The sequence below is a fragment of the Varroa jacobsoni genome, unplaced genomic scaffold, assembly GCF_002532875.2.
Source record: "Varroa jacobsoni isolate VJ856 unplaced genomic scaffold, vjacob_1.0 contig00572, whole genome shotgun sequence".
Classification (NCBI taxonomy): Eukaryota; Metazoa; Arthropoda; class Arachnida; order Mesostigmata; family Varroidae; genus Varroa; species Varroa jacobsoni.
Window position 1 is genome coordinate 5,959 of NW_019214491.1, and position 24,154 is coordinate 30,112.

At 41.3% G+C, this 24,154-nt stretch overlaps 1 protein-coding gene across 3 annotated transcripts in view; it reads left to right on the plus strand.

Annotated features, from left to right (window-relative positions):
• The first annotated feature begins 6,264 nt into the window (after positions 1-6,264).
• LOC111271379 (gamma-aminobutyric acid receptor subunit alpha-6) overlaps positions 6,265-24,154 on the plus strand; it is a 126,779-nt gene continuing 108,889 nt past the window's right edge. For all 3 annotated transcript variants that reach the window (XM_022852121.2, XM_022852124.2, XM_022852122.2), the window contains exon 1: positions 6,265-8,080. In XM_022852121.2, coding sequence (XP_022707856.1) covers positions 7,590-8,080 — 491 coding nt within the window. In that variant the 5' untranslated portion in view covers positions 6,265-7,589. The remainder of the gene's footprint in view (positions 8,081-24,154) is intronic.

Here is a 24,154-nt window from a genome sequence, read left to right on the forward strand (position 1 = left end):
GTCTATTCGCCTGTTCTGTTAATCCTCGTATCTTCCCCAACATTTCTCTCCCCTTGCGGGTCCTAAACTCCATTGCCTCTTTGTTCTCGCGCCTGCTACCCAACTCATTCTAACCATGCGGCCTAACTGTCTTCCGCCAACACGACGACAAGCCTCTATATTCCGCTCTGCCCATTTAACCCCACGAAATTCGTTCCAGCGGCCACCTACCAGTAATACAGCTGGCTCAGCACTTGTAAGACAAGGGCACGCACCGAAGTTTACGGCATTCACATATCATCCTTGTCGCCGCTGTGCCGTAGCTTGTTGCTGAGGGAACGACTGTCTATGTGACGAAGCAATAGGGACAAGGGGACGGACTCAGCAACCACTGGAGGAGCTAGAAGCTGAGCCCGGTCAGATAGGGATAAATAAAGGTAGATGCCCGGAACGTTGCAAAACACGAAGCCCGATCTAATCAAGCTCGCGGGGCCGCTGTTACCTATCTGCGACGCAGATATACTAACATTGTCGTTATCTCTACTTTCAACCGTTCCCTGTCGGTTTCTCTATTCTCCTCGCTCTCACAAAACTTGACTGCCCTTATAGAACGGGGTGCAGTATTGAGTGCAAATGGAGTAACTCGCTTCGCACTGATAGTAGAGTAGCCAACTGTGTCCCTACCTACCGAAATCCCTGGACTGTTTCTCACTGCTGTACCTCGTTGCGCTCGTACTGCTGCCGCTGTACGGCAGTGTACCTTAGCCTGCGGTAGTACGATGTCATTTGTTTTGCTTGGGAAAAAACCCATTTGCTCATCACTCGCCTCTATGATGGCTGCCTATCCTCCCCTACAATCGTGAGGAAGACTGCCGGAAGATACATCTAAAGTGGTCGCCCTTCCATCGCTAGATTGTGCTTGTTTTATTTAAATCTGAATTAGTAAGTTTTTCATTTCCTGCTAAAAACCAGCGAGCCAAAATGACGAAGCTTATTTAGGACAAGTAACAACGATGTCGAACTGCCTAAATCTAGCAAGCATTTGCCTGCCGGCTCTCGAGCAAACGTCTACGAAAAAAACAAACATTTTCTTTGTTTGCGGCTAGTCAATATGGAAAACTGACCGAGACGGTGAGCGACTAGCTACTATCTTGGCCTGTGGTGCTGTCCAAAAAAGCCGAGTGATAAAAAAATTTAACACTCGATTCAGACATGAAACAAAGTGCAAGAAACGAAACTTTTGGCCTTCAAGGTCCTATTTAAACAGATTTTCATTTTACACACGTTCGGCAGGCAATCTTCATCTAGAGTGTTGAATTGATGCAACTTCTATTTTTACGATATGTGAAAACTCTTTAAACTGGATTATATTCTTTTGCCACCACATGAGCGACACACACAGCGTTTGTGAAGGCAAAGCTTTCGGGATTTTCGGCGAAGGCTAAGATTGTCTTGCCTTCATCTATCTATGTATGTCGGAAATTCCGCCGGGGAAAGACTCGGTAAATTTTGGGGTAGCCTACCTAACCTTAGTTTTAAAAGAAAAGTTACTGCAAGGAGATAAAGCGTACGCAGTTTACCTTTCTATAAATTCATTCTGTTTTAGAGCTTATCCGTTGTGCATACAAATTACACTTGTTCTTATGGTTCGCCTTTTAAAAACAATACTACATATTAACGAATGTAGCGAAGCGAGCAAATTTGTTTAACTTAGATTCAGAAGCGACTCGTAAACTATTATGATTATTATCGTTGAAAGAGAATTTCATCTCACTTGGGGTTTACGCAGTGCTCTATCTTCATCAGCGTAACTCTGCCCAATGGAAAGCGTGCTATGCTTACGTTCTATGGCGCGCCATTTTACCTGATAAAAATCTCATCTGGTGATTTTAGTCATTCTATGGATTTTTATTTTCTTCTATTCCTTCCACTGTGTTTTCTACGATATCTTAAATCAGTGAATATATTTAGCAGCCAACCGTGACGTTTAAGCTACTTTCCGACTGGGATAGTTTAGGCACACAGACGAATTGTTACTGCCCCCTAGTAGCATTCAGCTGACACACACCTCCAATGAGTGCGTCTCGCAATGTCCGCCAGGTCGTCTTTGCAAAGCTACTGGACAAAACAACAGAAAATGTGGCAGTCTCTCTTATAGGCTCTTTGTTAACCGTTAAAAACTTCAGCAAACGGAGATACAATGACTTTGTAGAGTTCTATGTACAACTGACCAAAGTACAGCTGATCTTTTCAAGGTCCGAAGAGCTTCGTCAGCTCGTTCCTGTATTGGAGGTCAACAAAGAGTAATGGGATCGTTTTGCCTATACGAGATAAACTATTATTCCAATACATAAATAACAATACAAACGAATCTCAGTTATTGGTGCGAGATCGACTGTAAAGTCCTCTTACCTAAAACATCATGCCGTGCAAGAATATAGCGGATGAGTCAAAACGTGTAAGGAAAAACAAGACGAAGCCCGTCCGTCGCTTTCGCACTACCGGATACTATCAAGCAGCAATACTACAATATGGCGTCAAACCTCCATCTGCGGCGAAAAGTTAACCAGAGGCAAAAAAAAGTACAACCTGTCTAATTGGTTCGAGTACAAGGATAAAAAATTGAATATATAAAGATTATACTGCAACGCTACCAAGGTGATATCTTAGTACGGTACGACCTGAAGCTGTTCCGAAGCAGGAGCTCTAGTGGAAGTGAGTTTGATGAGGGTATGATGCACGCGTTTATGCGGTGTCCATAAATTTAATCTGACAGACTTTTGGAAAAAGAGTGCTCCATTTCGATGTTTCATTACACTTTAGTAATGTTTAACTGCGACAACTGTTTACGTTTTTGAGTTATTTTTATTTGATTGCATCTACGTAAATGAGTCAATAAAGATGCTGGCTCAATAACACATCTGGTTTATAATGAGGAATAGAACAGGCGCGCAATTGATACACTTAATCTAATAAAGACCTGTTGTTACAAACTGTTTTTACCGAAAATGTGAAAAGTCAAGTACTAAAAACTGATATATGCTCACATGTTTTTCATTAACATACTTCTTTCGCTAGTTTTAAAAGGGTCTAATTTAGATTAGTTTTAGATTATTAATTCATCGTAAATAGGAGGCCGTTACGTTGTGGTTGAATTAGGAGAAAAAAAAAAACAGTCTTAGCAATACATGCGTATTGTGCGCTAACAAAGCCTATCTAAGGTTTGTGTAAGCTATAGTGTACGCGATAGGAAGTCAGTTATGATTGCCGTTATGTGGCTTCGATAAATAGAAAATTCTGATAGAGGGAAATTCTAACACATGATTTAACAAGCGAAATCATATCACGTGCACTTTTGGCCTGGACGAAATAAGGAAGATAGATGTTTCGTGATGGCTGTCACTGATTTGGAAAGGGCTAACAGGAAGAACGTGGGAGATGGAGACCTTGCTTTGCATCTTCGAGATTTTGCAAGTCTTCGTGAATGCGGTAAACCCGCGAAGCTTGTGGTCATTTAGCATCAGCTTTGGAATGGAAGGGCCCGCGTATTGCATGAACAGCTGTGAGATCAATGGTGCTTGCTTACTAATCGTATTAGCGCGTGGTAGTAGGGCACACACTGGTCAGCAGTGGCGATAAGGAGAAGGATCTATACAAAGGGCCGCTTGTTGTTACCTGCAACGAGAACACGCCGCAACAGCAACAGCAACAAGTCCCCATCTTCGAATAGAGATCGTTGTCGCCGAGTCTAAGTTGCTGGTCCCCGTCGTCGTTCGTTGTCTTAACAGCACTCAGAGACGGATACTCATACACACGTACCAGCTTTTTGCGGCTATCGCTTCTGCAGCAGCAAATTTGTACGAAGCTGTACGGAAAGACAAAACGACGCAAAAGCTACCGAACGTCCTCTGGAGCGCGATGCACTGAAAGAAGAAAACCCCTTTTGTGAAAGGCCTGCTCCGAATCCTTGCTTTGCTCCGCTCCATTTAGATGACGCCTTAACAACTGTCGCTGGCGGCCAATGAACATGTCTGAATAGGAAGGTCACTGGGCTATGATGTGAATTTACCGTGATCTGTTCTATCGAGTAATTTTTCATACCAAAACACACAGGTTTTTGGCTATGCTCGGCCTCGTAAAAGAACGCTATCGCTTTATGTCGCTCCGTTCACTTAGCATGCATCGATATTGCAACAAGGCAAATCGTGACGGAAGTAAAAAGGGCCGGTGTTTAGCGGTGGCATGACGCCGGGTCGGATAACATATGATGAAAATACTGCCCTTATGTGCTCGACAACGTCAGCGACATATTAAAACTTAGTTCTTATTATTTTCTTTTTTATTTTCGAAAAATAAAACATTTCGTAAACAGTAAAACGGGTCGGGTTTTAACACTCCCTTTAGTTTTAAACAATTTTTTTTCTATACGTAACGTTGCTATTCAGGATGTTTTGAAAAGTTGCGTATCAAGTTCGCGCAAATACTTCGCTTGAAGACAGCTCATTAGCTACAAGATAAAGTACTCCACCAGCCTGTATTTGCGCGTTTTCCAGATAATATAACACAAAGAATCATATATTTATACACACCATTTGGATTTTGGCCGCATGATAAGGCTTGACAGCAGCTTCTGGTATTAAAAGAACCGTCTGCGTTTCAAGTGCCTCTGTGTGCTAAGTCGAAAAGCTAGATCTCGGATCCGTTCTGTAGCAACATAATGAAAATCCAGTGAGTAAGCTGAATTAGTTCACTGAATGGGTTCACACTGAATAACGCTTTTAAAAAGTCTGAAAATATAATAACGTCTCAGACAGCGATTTAGTTACGTATGGATATATGTCGTATCACCACCTCGTCGCACCTTCTGCTACAGTCAATGTATGTACGAATGTACAACTGTTGACATAATGCAGCTCTAAGGAGCTAGCGAAAGCTAGAGAAGGCCCACTCAGTCTGTAACGCCTCGGAAAAGTTGTGTAAGTTATTCAGTAATCAAATATCTATAATGGGTCGTTTACTTAATAGTTATTATCATAGACAACAGACTCAAGTACGTAGTGTCACTGAGACTAAGCTAGGCAAGATGCATGTGATAAAAATTTCATGGATCGAATCCATGATCTCGTAAATGTCTCACTTAGAAGCTGGCATTGTGAATGAACTTAAGCGAAATTATACTCGGCAATATACTTCTGTCAGAAAGTTTTGTCATTTTAGGCATACGTTGACAGAAATGCAGCGGTCTTTCATGCTGTGTTAAAGGTCACACTCGCGTTCGTATAGTTCTCGGGGCGGGTCCGCCTGTCAAGGAAAGCGCTCGTATGCCAACATTGGACTACTGCGGTAGCAAACCTGATGAGAACTAAAGGGCTAGACTAGTGGGGGGTCCTTGCAGTAGACAACGATCAGTAGACAACGATCAACAACCTCTTCTTGTATTAGTGGTCAGCTCATTTAATCAAGCACCTTTAAAACATCAAGTCACGCAAGCACGCAGTAACCTTGTCCTGCCAAAGTATTCGTCCATCATCGCTAGTTCTAGATTCATCACTTCCAGTGGCGCCGTTTCCCGCTATTCCTACCCACTCAACATAATAAAACAAGTATAATATTACCAAGTATCAATGACGCTTGCCCTATGCAACCACTTAGTCATTTTTTAGCTCTATGATTCCGTGCAGTGTATGCAATGCACAGCTACCTATCGCCCTGTTTGTGCAAGTTGCCACCATGATACTGCTGCAGAGGGCATTGTAAAGAAGACTTTACGGTCTACTATGAATAGCAGAGTGCCATCATGATATACAAGAGAACCGTCTGCTTTTGCCGCTGATGGCCGGTTCTTTTCGTCCAAATAGTTTCGATCTTGAGATCTAAGACTTGCTACTTGGACGCCTGTTCGAATGCATTCGTTAGCCACTTGCCGCTTAGCGTCGTTCGTCTCCGTTCGATTGTGCCGGTTAGTTTTAGCGGGCGCTTGCCTCAGCGCTGAGACCGTCGTTGTGCTGGCTTCGTCGAATCACCGCCTCAAGCGGTCACCGCGCTCGTCTCTGATCTTTCCCCATACGTGAACCCGCCAAGCTGCCGCCATCGTCGCCACCATGGGGTAGGTGTGTGTGAGCAAGCGAGTGGTGCCCGATGGCGGATGTCCTGCCCTCTCCTTTGCCATCTCCTCGGCCGGTTTTCTGGTGCGCGGCCTACTAGTTCCATAAGCAGCCGTGGGGCGGCGCTGCGACCAGACTATACTTCAATGGAGTTTCTTTTAGTTGAAGCTCTGGCGGCGAAAGTTTCGGATGCTCGGTGTGCAAAGTTGACGGCGGCTGCCGGATTCAAATTTAGTTGACGCGCGGGGCCGGCAAGCCACGTGGTTTCATGAAACGGTGTCTTGAAAGTGCTAATTAAGGCATGCAGCGTTGGACGTCGCTTGGCAGTCATGCGACAATTCACACTTGGTTGATTATGGTTGTTCTTAACAAGATACAACTTGTCGTCATAACAGGTTCAGAGTGCGCAGTGTATGTAAACATCTCTTGATCTTAGCTGTTACCCGCGCACGCTACATAATTTCGCTTACGTGGAATAAAATATAGAACAACGCCAGAGCGTCGAAGTGGACAACGGAGAAACCTTAACGCGGTGCATGACGGGCAGAGCAATGGCGACCTAATGAACTAGGCAGACGATCAAGGTGTACTTTTGTAGTGACTACATTTAGAAGTTAATTAATTTCAGAGAACAGTTGGAGTACTGTTATCGTATTGTAGTAATTCGTTGACAGTGCCGATTGGCTACCGTTGTTTGGTGAAAGTAGGAGAAAAACGAAATTTCCAAAAATACTCGATCATTTTTACTCCGGGAAAATGACTTCATTAGTAGTAAGAAATGCGTTTGCAGCGACAGTGCACACAAGGCGGCCAACAGATCGACCCGTATCATGGGCACGTAGCTAATTAGTAGCTAACACCAGCCAGCCCCGAAAACAGTTCGGCGGCTGCGGCGGTGTAGAACTGCAACTGCAGCAGCCTTCGGGGGCAAAACGACGCTGACCCTTGAGGGGCGCGCTGGTTTCACGATGTGCATCGCGCCCCGTTCGTTTCTTGCCGCTTCCGTAGTTGGTTGCCCTGGTTTACCTTGCTCAGCTGACAGTCAAAGGCCGTTCTTTAGGTGGTTAGAACAGGAGGCGAACGCCAGCCGAAGTCAGCTGGCTGACGCAGTCGTCCGCTCAGTAGCGGCCGCTGGTGCACCCCCATTGCGGCGTAAGGAGCCCCAACAACAGCAAAAGGGTGCAGCGGGCGGAAGACGCTGTCGGCAGCATACGGCAGTGGCAACAAGAAACGCTGCCACAGTTAATATTAGGAAAATTGGCATCAACGACAACAGTAATAATATCCGAAGCAATACCATTACTTTACACATCGAGAACATAGTTACTGCTAAAGTTTGCAATACGTCGTTTGTTCGATCCTCACAGGATCTGTGTGCTGTTGGTGAGAAGGCCGTTGAAGCATTAAAGCAAGTGTCGAATAGCGATTCTTCAGGTGACTGGGTCTGTTCGAGGAGACGAGGGCCTGACGACGGCGACGCGCGGCTGATCGCCGCCAACCCTCGGCATGGGGCCGAGCGGGGCCGTAGGTGTGTTCGGACAACGACTCAACTTTCTGCTGATGCTGTCGCTGCGTCTTATTCACGAAAAAGTCGCCCAGAACGACAACAGCTACAGCAGCAGCAGCAGCGGCGGCGGCAGCGTAAACAGGAACACCAAAGAACAAATCACCAAGAGGAGAACACCTCCATCAAAACTTCTATTGCAACAATGCACGTGGCGGCAGCAAGGACGGCTGTGGACTCGCCCGCCATTGCTGTTCCCGCATCCACCGCTTTTAGTGAAGCCAGAAATAAAATCGTTATTACCAAACTTAAGTTCACCAGCAGACAGCAAAAAGTGGACCTTGCCAATGAACAAAACTCACAGCAACATTCAAAAAAACTACAAATGCTACAAATACAAATGCTATGCCAAGTGTCGTTGGCAATCAATATCTTTGTTGTTAGTGTTGTGCGTTACCGTTGTCAACATTCCATATACAATAGCTCAAATAAGGTAAGCCGACGATTCTCTGAACTGGTGCTCAGGTACATTCTAACTTCGGGTTGACAAATATTTTGGGTTTAATTGCTATACTGCAAAGATACACTTGTAAAGTTCTAGAAATGGAAGAAGAGTTACACAATGCCCAACACCTGTCAGTTCCAACAATACATAATATCCGAAATGATGAGAGATGTATCTATATGTACTGTGTGATTGAGAAGTCAAACAAATATGACTTTATTTAGGAAATTGGACCAAAGAAAAAATACGTAACGAATAAAATGTTTTCCATGTACTATGCAGCTGCCTATAACTCGCGGCCCTGAATCTAATATATATAATCTATATATCTATATATCTAATATACATAATCTGAATATAATGCGGATTAGAATTATTAAGAATGAGTGACGTGCCACACAATAGAGGGTTATCTATATTAAAACCTGCTAGGCATGTAGAACATGCCTATCAGCATATCTACGAAGTCTGCATCACCATCACCTCTAGGCTAGGATACAGTGTATACGCATGTGCTCCGGTAACGGAAACTCAAGCCTGTCAGCAAAGAAACTAGCCAGGAAAGAAGACTTACAGGAGTCTATCTTCCAGGCAGATTCTTCTAAGTTTTTACTGTAGAACTTATCATTTGTTGCTGTCAAAGTATGGAGCCTGCGAACGTTAAACGCTCCAAGAGTGACCATCGCTCGCGTCGTAGTTGGCTTAGCCGCCTCCAAAAGCAGCGGCTTGCAAGACTTCCTGTCCGTGTCCTGTTCACGTCGCTCGTTCGCTGATTCTATCATGACTTTCTCATGTGTTAGCTTGTTATCTATGCAAATGCCTACTTGAGATCTACCCTGTCAACGATAGTGCGAATGGCTTATGTACAAGTGCATTAGGAAAATATTTCTGTGTATCGTTGGATGGCTAATGTGTCGGTGGGACCCGATGTTGTTCTAGCTAGCAGCGTTCTCTCTATTTACCATGATAGCGACTTATCTCATTAACTGTTGAATCTACCCATGGTCTGTCCGCGGTGGTGATGAGGGTCTCATCCCACCGCGGTGGCCGATGATTAAACCGCAGGTCTGTAGTTCCTTTTATAGTATTCGGCCGTCGTCCTGACCAACAAATTTGCTTTATTTCAAAAAGGGCTGGGAAAGATCGAAAAACCATACTCTGCCCGTATTAGGTCAGCTTATTGTCACTGAAATGTATATATATCAAACGATATTGGTCGAGCATGCGTGTAGAGTTATCTTTTGTCGTTCTTAACAAAGCTATTCCGTCTACGACAAAACGCATATTGACTGAAGAGAACTCTAGCAACGCAAAGAACCTGTGGCCCTGGGTCGTCAATCTTCTACTTTTTTTCATTAGAGAAATAATGACAAAAAATAATACACATAGCATATGCGAGCATATAGCAATACATATGCCAGTGCACTCGGTATGTACGAAGATGTAGCTCAATGCAACCGCTACATAGCTATCTGATATCCTCTCGGTAGGATAGTACCGACGGGCTACTGGTAATGCCACCACCGTTTCTAAGCAGAGTACTTTTAGCGCATTCACCACGCTGAAGCACACATTCAGATATACACTTACTGAACGCTATCACACAGTATGTACTACTTGTCGTATTATAACTATTGCAATGGTTACTGGAACTACTCTTACCAACAGACGATAGACGACAGTGAGTGGCCACTGGTCGTGCGGGCTAGAGTAACCATTGTGGGAGGCCAGACAGGCGACCGTCGAGAACCTCCGGAGAACATGATACAACGACAGGATGTAACTATCGGGTACACGCATTGAGAAAGCTACATAGAAAAAGACCTAGAGCACGCGCGGAACCCGACGAAGTGGCCAACCACGTCGGCGGGTCATGGCAACCGGGTGGCCAGCATATTTGCAACATTCACCACTGCCAGAAAAACCGACGGGGAAATAAAAGGAAGAGACAATGAAAGAAGCAAGCACTTCGCTATTCTATATGACTGACTAGCACTAGTGGCCCTCTACGTGTTTAATGATGCCGATTTGTTGACACTTCGGCAGCCACGGTACACCAATTTCTTCCTAAGCGCAATTCGTTGCAACCCGATTAAATCATAATTTAAGGAGGAAAAACGGAGCTGAATTCCCCCATTATTGAATGAAAGAAAACGTTTTAATAGTTGTGCGTTCTTTCTATCATAAACAACGTAAGTGATTGCAATAAGTGCACTTTGAACGTTCGGAGAGGTAGCCTATTAGTCGCAACGAATGAATGGCTCAAAAGTCAAGGTCAATCTCTCCAGACTCTCCGAGTCAGTTCCTGGATTCCCCTTGTTAGTCTTCAAACTCTCCTGGTCAGTCTTTAGACCATCCTAGTCAGCACCCGGACCCTCCTTGTCAATCCCCAGACTATTTTAGTCAGTCTCTGAACTCTTCTAGTAAGTTTCCGGACTTGACTGAATAAAGCACTTTTTGCCAATGGGACTATTGGATGGCGACAGTCATTCAATCGTTAAGGGTTGCAATTTTTTCAGAAATGTCACTTTTCCAAGTTTGGAAGTACCACTTGGAAGTAAATGATTTCGTTATGAGCGCTGGTTTGACTGCGAAAACGAAAACCAGAAACGTACATAGAAAACTTTGCCCCTTAACTTTTTCATATCCAACAAATGCCAGACACGTAAAAGAAATTGCTAATAGGAGATTTAAGATTACAAGCACTGTATTCATCATGTCTGTTTTTTTTTTCTATAATCAAAATAGGATTACTAAATTGCAGCCGACGAACTAAAGATGGTTAAAAATTTTTCTTAGTCATCGAGTTATCTATCAATCATTTTTTCTTATTTATTCTAAAAGCGAAATACGTTCAACAACAGCAAAAATCAGGATCTGTTAAAGAGTTTTTGAGTATGTTTATATGAAATGTTATTAAAATGTCTTGTCAACTGCTGAATAAAACTTAATTTTCATTCTGCTAAACACGGAATTAAGCAAACTCAATTCGTCTTTATTTAAAAAATTATGCATTTTTAAAGATCATTCATTTTTAGAAATATCCTTTCATCCTAACGCCGTCTACGAAAGTGCTATTTCACAATGTAACTTATATGGTGTCCGTACAGCACAGGATCCTGGGAACAGAGCGACTCATATTGAGTTAGTTATCGGCGAAGTTACAATCAATCGTAGTTTTGTGATAATAGGTTTGCAAAGGACAAGTCATATCTGAGAATGTGCAGCTCGAACTAGATTTGCCGTAGGATTTTTAAAGCCCCGATCGTAAAAACAGAGGTTACTTTCCGTGTCTTGAGTGCAGGTATATGTCAGTGTTGGGCTTCTCGGATGAATGCATCATTAAGTGCTTGTTAGACAAAGTCCTTAGTTTAGGTTTTTAGTATTAGACACATGTACTAGGCATAAAGCTCTTAAGTATATGCAGTATCTTCCTAGTTTTCCATGCATATCCAGCGCTTATAGTGACGTTTCGTTAGACTGGAGTAAAGCAGACTCATCAAAGAGCGGTAAATAAAGGACACTTCTTTGTTCACACGACTGTGCTTTAAAACAGAAAGCTACAAATAGATCAATATTCTAAAGAATATGTATTTGTTTAATTATTATACTATTCGCTGGTTGAGTCTTTTCGATGTAGCCCTATTTTACAGATGTTGCCTCAAATAGGGAATTCCTCTAGCCGTTAAATAATAATGTTCTTTATCTGTAAGAAGTAACAATAAATTTTTGACTCTATAGATTTTATTGAATACAAGGTTTACGTTGGGTAACAAAGATGACTCGAAAAGATCTAACTGATATAGGCTCTTATTTTACTAGGGCCATAGACCATTGTACTTGATGATACCGAATGCTTTCACCCAGCGATATAAAGGAGCTTATTTGACCTGAGCCGTGTATCTAAAGCCGAATTATAGTAACTTAAGTTATACGTGGGTCTTTTTACTGAACTCAGACCTGTCGTTGCGATCTTCTGTCAAAATCGGTTTTTTTTTTTTTAAAGACTAATCTTATCTATAATCACTTATTAAGGCTATAGTTCTAACCGACTGCATCGTGCTTTGCCTTTATGCTATCACTACTGCTACCTCTGCTACTACAGTCATGGTCTATTCACCACTATTTTCACTGTTCGCCCAGTCGTTTGTCAGCTGCCGCAAATCACATGACAAATATAAAGCCAAAAAAAAACAGTCTTCGACCTGCAATCATTTGCTCCATTGAAAAAAATGACAACCCACGCGCCCAACTCTGCATTCATACGTTATCACGCGTAAAACCTAGACCCATTTACTCCTTGTGTATCGACCCTAGACTTACCGTGGTCGTCAAAAGGACCGGCATAGAGCAGGTGGCGGCTATATTCTTTTACACTTTGTTTTCGCGTCTTGCGTCCTCACGTTTCGTTGCTGCTCACTGTCAAAGCATGGTGATACAGTAGACGTGTCCGCCGTAGGAGATTAAGGTAGATGGCTAGTAGAGAGAATTAGCTCGCTCGCTAATTGCAGCGTACGTCCGCATCGACTAACACATTGCTGCAACGATTGTGGGTAGTTATCATTGTATAGAACGGGCACTAGATAGAAGTCTTCGCCTGCCGTGCGTGTACCCCCGTACCCCTCCTTGGCTAAGGCGAACCAGCAGCAACTCGCGCACAGTTGTCTGGAAATGTTGAAAACTTTAAGGTAGTAAGTGCGTTCGCCTACTTGGCTTGTTGTAATCACTTGCTTGGCCTATTCAGAAACACAGATACCTTTTTCGTAATGCACATATCCCTATCTCTATATCACGTACTAACCCTATTTTGGACCTAGGTCTTCTCAAAGAACTTTGATTCTTGACGAAAATACAAGTTTCTTCAGACTTTATTACCCTCGCAAGTACGCTATTTTTATAAAAAAAAAAAAAAAACTTGTAGCCAAACAAAAAGTGTACGTTATTCCGACTACAACAAACAGTGTGCTCAGAATAGCGCAATCAATTAAGCGTCACCCTCAAGCAAATATGGCGGAGCGGATATGAAGAAACTGATATAATAGCAGAAGTACTAAGCCGATCTCACGATATCGTACTATTTAACACACAGAATGACAATTTTATGTTGGCAGTGGTGTGACATTACCTCCCATTTCGTCACTTCATACTTTACGCCATCGCGGACATGCAAGCATCTGTACATATCAAATGAATATATTGTGTTTGACGCGATATAGTATCTGAGAATAGGGCTCTTAATGGATAGCGTCAGTTTTAGTTAGCACTATAGGATAATAAGTAGACCAACTTGATCAGTGGAACTTGTGCAGCATTTATCGTCTGCTAGAGTTGATCATTTTTCGTTCTTCGAAGACACAGGGAATAATGTTAGGTAATGACCATATATATGGTGCACATAGTTATCCGGTGCCTTGGTTATTTATTTGCTACCACTAATAGACCTGAGTTCAGATAAAACGAGTTTATTACGCTTATATTAAGTAGGCGAAAGTTTGACTGGCACAGACTCTGAATGCTTAGATCGGCTTAATCTGAACGTTCTCCAATTCATGTTCAATAACATGTTGAAGCTGCTTTCGGCAGGATTTAGACAATCATAGTGTTGGACCCCGCTTGAAATCATAACTCGCCAGGTCACCCAGTTAAACTACGGTTTTGCGAAGCAAATTGCTGTAAACATGACCTGTTATAGGTTTTTCGTATAAAATTTAACCACACAATGAGCAGAGGCTAAAAACGGGCTACTCCATTTTTATTAAGCTTCTCTCAATAATTTAAGCGTTTTTTTAAGTCTCTTTTAAGATAATGTAATCATCATTCCTTGTGTGGGCAGTCTATGACAAATAAACAGGGAGCACTAAAAATATTTAGAAATATACCACAAAAATCAATTAGAATTGATAATACATTACTGAAATACATACTGTCATGTTAGGGCGTTAACCTGCTAACTTGAGCGCCGAAGAGTATTTTTTCCCACTTACATCCCATATAATCCTAGCTCGAACAATCTCTAATATTTAGAATATGGAATCCATAGAATATACCAGCTTCATTTATAAGCATGCTAAGATAAGCTAATTTTATTGTAGTAATTACTACAGAAACTGACAAGCCCGCTGGAGAGCTATAAATTAAGGATAGATCGACTCTCCGTTTAGGTTAGTCACATTCTAATCTCCTAAAGGGCAGACTATATCAAGTGAGGGCCAATAAGCAGGACAATTATCGACGCTGAAGTTCAGTAAGGTGGAAGTCGATATCGAGTGTTTCACGGATTGTTAAAGTCCATGAAATCAAAAACCGTACTAACGTTATAATTGAGTTCTGTGACCCTGAAAGGTGCATCGCTTCTAATAGTAAAAAACTTGGCACCTTATAATGACCCTTTGTTGACGATTTTATAGTTTCCAGCACTCACTGATGACGATACTACGTACGCGGTTGGATCGGCGCCGAACGATTGGAGCTTGAGTGACCATTTCTGAGAATGCCATCAAAAAATCGTCTTTTGGTGAGAGCTGTTAGCGAAATGAGAATAGAGTGCTACCCAAATGTATTTTTTTCTAGCTAATAATCGTAGCTAGCAGCCATAATAATGATAATAACGACAGTTGTGACCACCATTTAATTGATTTATATTGTAAATATTTTTTTTTTTGGAAAAATCGTACTGAGTGAAGACAACCTTACTTTCAATACATCTTCTGAAAGTAAACAACAATTCAATGGATCACGGCATCAACATCTGACGACTACATAAAAGAGAAATTATAAAGCAAGGCGTACCTAACGATGGAAGTAAGCCTTACAAGGTCTAAATTTGCATCACCTTGTGTCACCTACCTTTACAATGAGTTTGTTACAAATCCTTTATAAGTGTCCCCCCCCCCCCCCTGAAGCCTTTGTAGCAGCGATTTAGTTTACTGGGCGATACCTTTCATGATCAGGTTCTCTCAGTCTGCAGATTTCTTTTTCTTAACAACTTCGCATTGATAATAGGGTTTATTAGTTTCTTCCGCACGATCGTGCTCAGCTCAGCTTGTCGAAAACTTTATTTATAGGGACTCTATCCTTCAGCTCTAACTTGATCAAGCTGTCATTTAGTTAACTAGGCAGTCTCAACATCATATACATTCGCTAATACCGAACAATGAAAACGTAAATTGACGGAAACGTAAAGGTCGTGCTCCCTGTCTGTTTTATCGGTTTATGTAGGTTAATAATATAGTTTGGTATTTCAAGTGATTCCATACATAACAATGCTATAATCGAAAACGCAAGAGATCCACGAAAAGCAAAGGTCTCACTTACACCCTTACATGAGTTTTTTATTCATGTAAGTTCATGTCATAAGTTTCTACGAAGATCTTGTCCGAGTCTTTTACATAGCTTAAAAATTACAGGTTGACTATAGCTTTTATAGAATTCGTTTTTGGTCTTATTCGAAAAGGGCCATTTTTTTAGTTCGTAGTTCTAAATTCAAAAGCATAAAATGCATATCTAAGCGAAGCGGCGTCTGTGTATATTCGAGGATGTACATATACATGTGGGTACGCGGTATTGCGGGAGATTCGAAATGGGTCCGTATTATGTGCATAGCGATTGTTTTCTAGTAAGTTGTACCTCGCCCGACCACGCGCTACCTTTTTGCGGAAGTGCCTTTTGAGCAAAGGTCACAGCAGTTGCAAAAAGTGATTGCGCCATTGGGGGCAGCGAGTGTGCCTGTTGCTGGTCTAGCGAAGAGGATGCGGAATATGAACTGTTACTCCAGTTGTGGCTGTAAAGTTAGAAGCCGGCTCTTATTTTTACGTGATGCGTTCAGTGTGATGACGGCTGAACAGATCTAAATGGCAACCGGATAGCGGCGACTGTTCTAACAAGTCTGAAAGTCAACGAAGAAAAATCGACGGATTATTGCCTTGATCAAACCCCTTTTCTTTCACTGTGTGTATTCGCATTTTCTATAGGTAGTTTTTAAAATTATAAACAAACAGCCCGCCGACGTAGTTCCCTACTGGGTTCGCCAACAGATCCTAGGTCCAAAAACAGATCGATGCCGTTCCCGGGTGACAAAAAAATCAGCGGGAATTTTTACAATATATTTTTGAATGGATTTCTACTGCCTACTTTTTCGTATTACTAAACGTACTAGGAATAAACCTGAACGAGGGCCGCCAAGCGTATAAATGCACTTTTCTGTCAGGCCGAATAGGACTCATTTACCAAACAAACTTAAAAAGAAATTAATTAGTATTGAAACAGGACAACGATCTCTACTTTTGCTGAGGTAGTAAGAATGAAAAGCAAGCAATTTAATGCTGATATTCGATAAAGATCGGAATGTCTGCAATCACAATTCATGCATTTGATTGCTGTTCAGCTATTAGTGCTTCCCCTGAGGAATCCTTTTTGCAAACGGTCCCTATGTTGCATGTAAACCGTTCTAGAACGGCAACGAGAAGTGACGCCCCTTGGCGTTGTGGCAAGAAATGAACAAAGACTTCAGAAGTTTCTATGAGGATCCTCTTTTACCTCCACTGCTCTTTCCATAGTCGAAAAAGGCTCCTTTGTACATTTCTTATTACCTAGCTACGGAATGGCGACCTATCCCCGGTGCCTGCTATGTTTCTCAGTCACTTCAGATCAGGTGTGAAAAAGCAGCTTCGAAAGAAGTGAATATTGCAGGTGAGAAATATGTTTGCTTCTTGAACAGATCAGAGGAAACTAGCTACGAAGAAGAAACTAAGCAAATGTATTTTTCATTTTGCAACTTCCGTCAGATAAAAACAGAGCGAAAGCGGACCGAAACAGCCGAATGAACAACAGCTACAGTTGTAGCTGTTCCATCAATCTCTGGGCATGTTTAGAGGCGTTTGTACCCTCGTCAATTTTTCTTATTCGGCTTGTTTTATTCGACTCCAGAATATCTTGTTATAAGAATGAGCAAGATGCCACTATGTGGCTTTAAGGCCCAGTTAAAGTTTTCTTAATGGCATTACAAATCGCTAGTGCGCAGCCAAAAATTTTAAAAACGAGCCGATCAAGTAGAGTAAGAAGCGCTATATATATATATATATAACACTAGACTAGCAAAAGAAGTGTATATATCCTTGTTGTGGTTCATTTAAGTGTTTTTATTCATATTGGAACGTTAGTAATGGTTTTTTCACCTGAAAAAAATACGTGGTTCATTTGAACAAATTAAGTTTTTGTGAGTTTGCCGTCACTTTCCGCCGTTCTTAAACCAATTTATTTCTCTCCGTTGCGCCACAGGTTTTCAAGTATGGCGCTGAATACCTCGTCTAATCAGGTTTTGAGATCCTCCCCACTGTCTATCGTGCCACTACTAAGTTCATTTGACAGTGGCCAGGGGTGGTAATCTGTAGGTATGGGGTCTCGAGAGTATGGTGGGAGCAACGGAATTATTCACTGAAGCTCTTGAAGAGCATCCTACACAACCATAGTCATATGTGGCCCGGCACAATCGTGACGACGGATGACTTTGCGACTTCTGTCGCGTCCTTTATGTTGTACAGCCTTGTTCAATCGATAAAATCTGCCATAGCAGATCTTTGTAGATTGTTTCGCTACTTTCATGCACTACTTGCCATATAAGATGTAAAAAATTCTTCCAGTTTCGCCAAACCTAAGTCGGAAGCTTTTTGGTATGGAGATTTGGCTTAACGTAGAGTTTAACTATATTTTCTAGAGCTACTGCTCGTGCAGTTCTGAATAGATATCTATCATTATGGCTACACGTTACCTGGTCTATCGCATATCAAAGCTTCTGATTTTCAGTACAATTCCGCACATCCAGATGCCTGACAATAACTTGGGGTTCGCAGGTTATTCTGTTGCTCTCTAGGCCTAACACTCCGTTTTTAAACTCAACAAACCTTTCGAGCAGTCCTCTCAGTTATCCAGTTGTTGTTTTATCCGGCACAAATATCCTGAACTACCTTCTTCTTTTAATCTGGAACATCTTCCATCCTGGAAGTTTGTTAATTGTACTATAAAAGTACAAAAACGCGCCCTTGGATGATACATAATTCAACAAACAAGGGAGATTTAAAAAGGGAACGGAACGTTAAAGACTAATGACCATCACTTACATTATGACCCAGATATCTAGCAGCGCATATCAAGCAGAGCAGGTTCATTAGAGTAGAACCCATCGTAGCGGTATGGTTGACGGATTACGTAAACTGTTCCACCGTCTTCAAGGGTACCAACAGGCAACATAATAGTAAATAATTCTAATAAAATAGTTTTGGTGAGTCGAATACAAATATTACGAGGAAATCCTTATAGCAGCAAAGCAAACTGAAGTGAATCCGAATCAGTCATCCCTGCACTGAGAGTAGTCTAGAATTTGCCTAGTCATTTGCATGAAGAAAGTAATAGTCAATCGACTGGATCAGAACATTTGCCTCGTTCATACGTGCAACAATATAAAAAACGTAAGCAACTAATTACGTAATTTCAATTTTTTTTTGTTTTTTAGCCGCGTTTTCCAAGAAACATTACATTCGCAAAAATAAACGGTGACAGAGGCATCTTCATAGGCATCGAGCATGTTACTTTTAGACATTATAAGACGCTGCCTTCTGAAACAATTTAGCCAATTACAAGGTACTGAAATCACTAAGCAGGAAAAGTGGGGTAAATGCTGGCGGGCGATTTGTCTTAATGAGCGAATTTCTGGTACCACATGATAGTGAGTTATTTCTAGAATGAAACAGCAAAGCTATCATGTCGAAAAACATTGTCTCGCTTTTGGAACTCGAGTAAAAATCACCTGTTATCCAGGCTTTCCACGGAAAAGAAATTCCGATCGAGATTTAAAAAAAAAAAACTTGCCTTCTGCTCTGAGTCGGCGGTCTAAGCTGTTGCCAGTTCCCATATCTTCTGTGTGTGTAAAACGCTTCTAACATATCCGAAGAAGACTTTCGCAGAAAAAAACTACTCCAAGATCCTCAATAAGGCCTAGATGAGGCTTAGAACGGGCTTGAAAGTTTGTTAAGATAGCTCAAGAAGCAATTTTTGATGCACCCAGAGTTTTTCTATGCTAATCAACGATTTTTCTAGAAAGGAGAACGTCAATTGCCAGTCGGATCATCCACATAAACTACAGCGGTTAGTCTTTTCTAAACTTTTTGCACTTTTCGTTTGTTTGAGCCCTTGCATTTTTGGAACTTTAAGTTTACTATTAGCCCAAAATTTCCCACTCAAAATCAACTCGCTGGACGTTTTTTTTCTATGCAGCGTCTTTAAGCAACAGCCGTTAATAAGTTTACACATGCTAATACCACTCGAGGCACGGTTACCATTAAGGAGTTACTTACGAATTCAAGAAGGAATATTTTGAAATAGTGTATTTAGGTTAATGCTAGCTAAACATGACCGTCAGGGATGCACCCGCAAAAAATTCTACTGAAAAATCTGTTTCACCTTATATGTAACCTTAAAAAACAAGACATAAATTGCTAATTCGTTCGCGATTTATTTGTAAAGACTATATCAACAGCAACAGCGAACCTCACTCGGACAAATACGTATGTCAGCAAGTATAATGATTCGAGTAATTCGACGAATTGCAGTAACTATTAGATTGATTTTGCTGAGTAAAGCGATTAACTGCGCGATTTGTGTTTGAACACCACACGTTCGCGAGACATAACGATTGATTGTATAAGTAAATTGTGTAAAATTTGATGACAAAAAAGATGATGGCAAGCAATAGAATAGAGCAAAACATTTTAAAGCCTGTGCTTAATTCGTTACTTGAACGTCTACTGATAGAACTTTCGAGCGTGTTAGACGACGAGTAAAAATAGCAAAGAACAAAATCCTTTGTTGACTTTAAACTAGTCGCGCAAAAAAAACCTTTATAAAAAAACATTTAACCAAAAACATACCTACATTAGGCAAATAATTATTAATTCCAGTTAGAATTCTATATTTTATGCGCACGCAAGCGTTCATCACTGCAAGTGTTATATGCGAATTATGATGGACGTTAGCGTCCTCTATTGTACAACAATAGCAACATATCTCACATCATTCGCCGATGCACGTAGTTGAGTGGGTGCTTTTAGTTGTGAGAATCCATCACGATACGTGCACGTAGAATAATCGAAAACCTCTAATTAATTCGACATGGAATCTTCTCAATAGCTACAGGTTGTAGCTGGCCAGCCGTCTGATGGAATGTCTGAACTTGTGGCACAGATTTTGTAGCGGATGCTCGGAGAGTTCACAGAACAACTGATCTGTCCAAATAAAATTACCTCGCCGAAACAAGTGTCTTTCATACTACAATGATATAATGTACCGAGTTTCCTGCTAGCGTCGGGCAGTAAATACGTATAATCATCATGGGATAAGTACGTGATATTCACTACTTGGGGAAGTAGTGGATTATCTATGTATTGTTTCATGTCATCTACTAGATAGCGTAAAAGTGAAGTTTTACGCAACTGAAGTATTTTCTATTGTACGTTTTGTATGCGCACGTAAACGGACACCTTTACACTTATAGATATGTGCACGAATTGCTTTTTGTTTCTATGGGTTAGTGCATTATAACAGGGTAGAATAGATTGTGGCCTTCTGAAAACTTCTTATTCTTAGAACCGTAGGATAGCGTACTTGTTGATACACAGGCGTTGGCAGTATTCCTTACCACAAGCGAGATAATATTCCCCAGTGACCTTTGGAATCCTACGCAGAGAAACCGGACGATGTTTAGTCTCTGGTGTGGGCGATCTATGACCTAACGATGTATTTTGGTCATTGGAGGAAATGCTTTTTTGTTGGACACACCTGCTCACACAGCTTACAGACTGTAGCACGAAGTGGTAGCGAGTAGTGAGTGTCCACCCATACCATCCTAAATCGCCTGTTGCGATAAACCCCCCTGACCTCTTCGAAATTATGCTCAGCGGGGACCGTAAATTCGCGTATGGTTCTTTCGAATGAATGGAGATTACAATATCAGTGCGAGGAATAGGACGTCTTCATTAAATAGCCGTTCTTCATTTGCCAGCCCAATTCGCTGACCCGATTAATACCTTCCGCAAATAAATCTTAACAAATTGAATATGAATCGATATAACATGATTAACACTTAATGATTGAGAAGGAGAGGTGGCTGCGGAAAAATGGCCAATATAAGTAAACTACATTTACTAATAAGGTTATTCAGAATCCGTACGGGGTCGTGTATCCCGACTATAATTTGAGCTGAGAACGAGCGGTACGTGGACCCCTTGCGATTTTGAAGGTCCCCTTTGAGGCAAAAATCGGTAAGCGAGCGCCACTCGAAAAAAATGTATCTTTTGCACTCAATTTGTATCTATTGCTCAAAGCCTGTGTTTGTGGTGGATGGTAGCTTACTCAAAAATTTCCTATATATTAAGCAGTCTCTGAAATATAATTTTGCTTGGCTCGAAAAAGTTTATCTTTTTGAGTAGGGTGCAATTAGCTTAACACTGCGCATATTATTTGTTTTTACACTATTTATAGAAGAGGTAGTTTCTTGCTTTGAGATAAGCGTGTGATGACGGCAGGATACATGCGGGAGGTTTTATCGGAAATAGCATTAAAAATGAAGACGGTAACTGGATGAGAGTAACCCAATATGATATTTACACATGAGTCAAGGCTTGAGTTGGGTAAGATCTTAAAGAAAGACTGGTGCCGCAGTCAAGAAGGATAAATTATATTGGCTAACGGAATAGATGGAGCAGCGGAATAACTATAAAATGATTATAATAGGTGTGTCTAAAGGTCAGAAAGCATACAGTAGATTAAATAAGTCGCTCATTCGATCGTAATCGATAAGCGATTAGCTTAATTTAAACGCAATTTCTGCAATTTTCGCAAGAAATCTGTGCTTAGCAAGTCAACTAAAAAAACGCTTACCTGTTGTAAGCTATTATTAAAACGCATGCAACTTTTCATTAGAAAAAAGACAAGATTTACGTAAGGATGTTATATTGGTTAATATACAAAACAATGATCTTTCAGTAAAAATTTTAGCATCCAAAGATTGTTGTCATCACTATTTCTGATCTCGTATATTGTCATGGAAAACTTGCACTATACATAACATAGTGATCTGTGGAGAAATGATTCAGTCACCTTACTACCTGAGGAGGACTTCCGTTGCAGTGATGATAACAACTACTGACGTAGTTAATACAATAATTAAGTTCTCAACTTTTTTTTGTGCAACAAATAGCGTCAAACCTAGGGAAAAAGCCAAAATTGACTTAATAAAAGTATCATAAATACTCCATGACAGAATGTCGGCATGTATTCCCAACTTTTTGGCCTACATCAATTTCGATGTGTATACAACCAGCTAGAGCCTGATTATGAAGAGACGGGTACCGATAAGAGTGGCAGCCCTTCCCTGCCTAAATCATACACTGAAAATATTCCATTGACACAATGTACAAAAGCGAAGTAGTCATACGAACGAAAACGTTATTCGAACTTTAATTTGCACCACGTAACTCTTTTAGATGAATCTTATTCACAAAGACTGCCCCTGGGATCGCTAGGCCTATCGAAGCGGTCATCACTAACTCATTTACCCGCTACTTTAACCTGTCCACTTGAATAACTGTTGCTGTATGTGGCCTGCCAATAGGTTTGTAAGTGTTCTCAATTCGAAAAAACGTCAGGAAAGCACGTCGTAAACTCTATGACGAAAAGATCCGCCTTTAATGACGGCTTTAACGGCTCCTCTGGAGGGAGCCTCTCGATTTACCTGGAAGAAGACCTTTGTCTGTTTGCAACACGTCGGGGTATAAGCAAGTATGACTATTTGTGGACCGTTTTTTCTAGTTAACGTAGCCTCGTCGCCAGCCCTCCGAGGTCGGAGGTGCACCTTTTAGATGATCTAATTCCTCGCTCATCTGTATGTATGCGTATTCTTTCAGAATTTTTGAGAACATGATTTTCGAAACTTCGGACAGCAACTGCAACATCTCTCTGTTAATTATACCTCATCTGCATCATTGAACCTACATCCGTTCTGCGTTTACGTGCTGAACGACGAGTTTGCATTGAGGGAAAGAAGCTGCTATTCGCTCCTAATCCATATAAAAAGAATTTGGCCCGTTAATTTTTCACGACTGAGAAAAAGGTTATATATATATGTACTGGCATAAACATCAATCAAAGTGAAAATCGAACTCTCATACACTCTTCGAAGACATTTGAGGGCGATCCATTCCTAGACCAAACAACTGAATTATCTGAGTATACGTTGAAGTACCTATATATATATGTATATAGGGTTAGTGGAAAGTGTCCATTTATTTATATTATTTTTTATTTTTATTGCTTTAGAAAAGAAAATAAGTACACGCACAAAGCAAGCTTCTGTGCATGTTCTTATTCTTGTAATTCGGAAGATTAATCTGCATAATAAATGGAAAAAAACGCCCGCCAAATGTCCCTTAAGGGATCGTTTTCATAACTGGATTTACTTCGCGTATTTTTTCACCACAGCGCTGGATAGCTCAGCACTAATTTGATCAAAGACTTCGTGAATGCAGTACTTCAGGCCGTAGAGTGCTTCGATTCTCTTTTATAGACCCTGCCGTTCACCTAATTCCACAGAAAATATCGAGAGGAGTTAAGTTACCCCAACTTGATTTCAGCAAAGATTGCACACTTGATGCTCTCATTATTGTCGACACAAAAGCTCGATGCAACATACATCGATAGAGCTTGCCTGATTGAGTAGTAGTGCGGTGTCACCATCACGTTCGAACAAAAAGGCCTCAACGATGCTTTTGCCCTATAACTAACTAACTTCACACAGAGATTTTTTGTGACTGAAGTAGTTGCTTAACATCCGCCCTTGCACTCTCTGAAGCCCGGATGTAACGGCTATTTATTCACACAAGACACCATGATCAAACAAGTTGCTAGCACAAGCCCTGCGCGTCAACATAATAAAAGACGCTGGTGATGGTCCTTTGATAGTTGAGTCAACTGTACGCACGCAGTAGAGATGAAGATAATACGACGAAAGTAGTA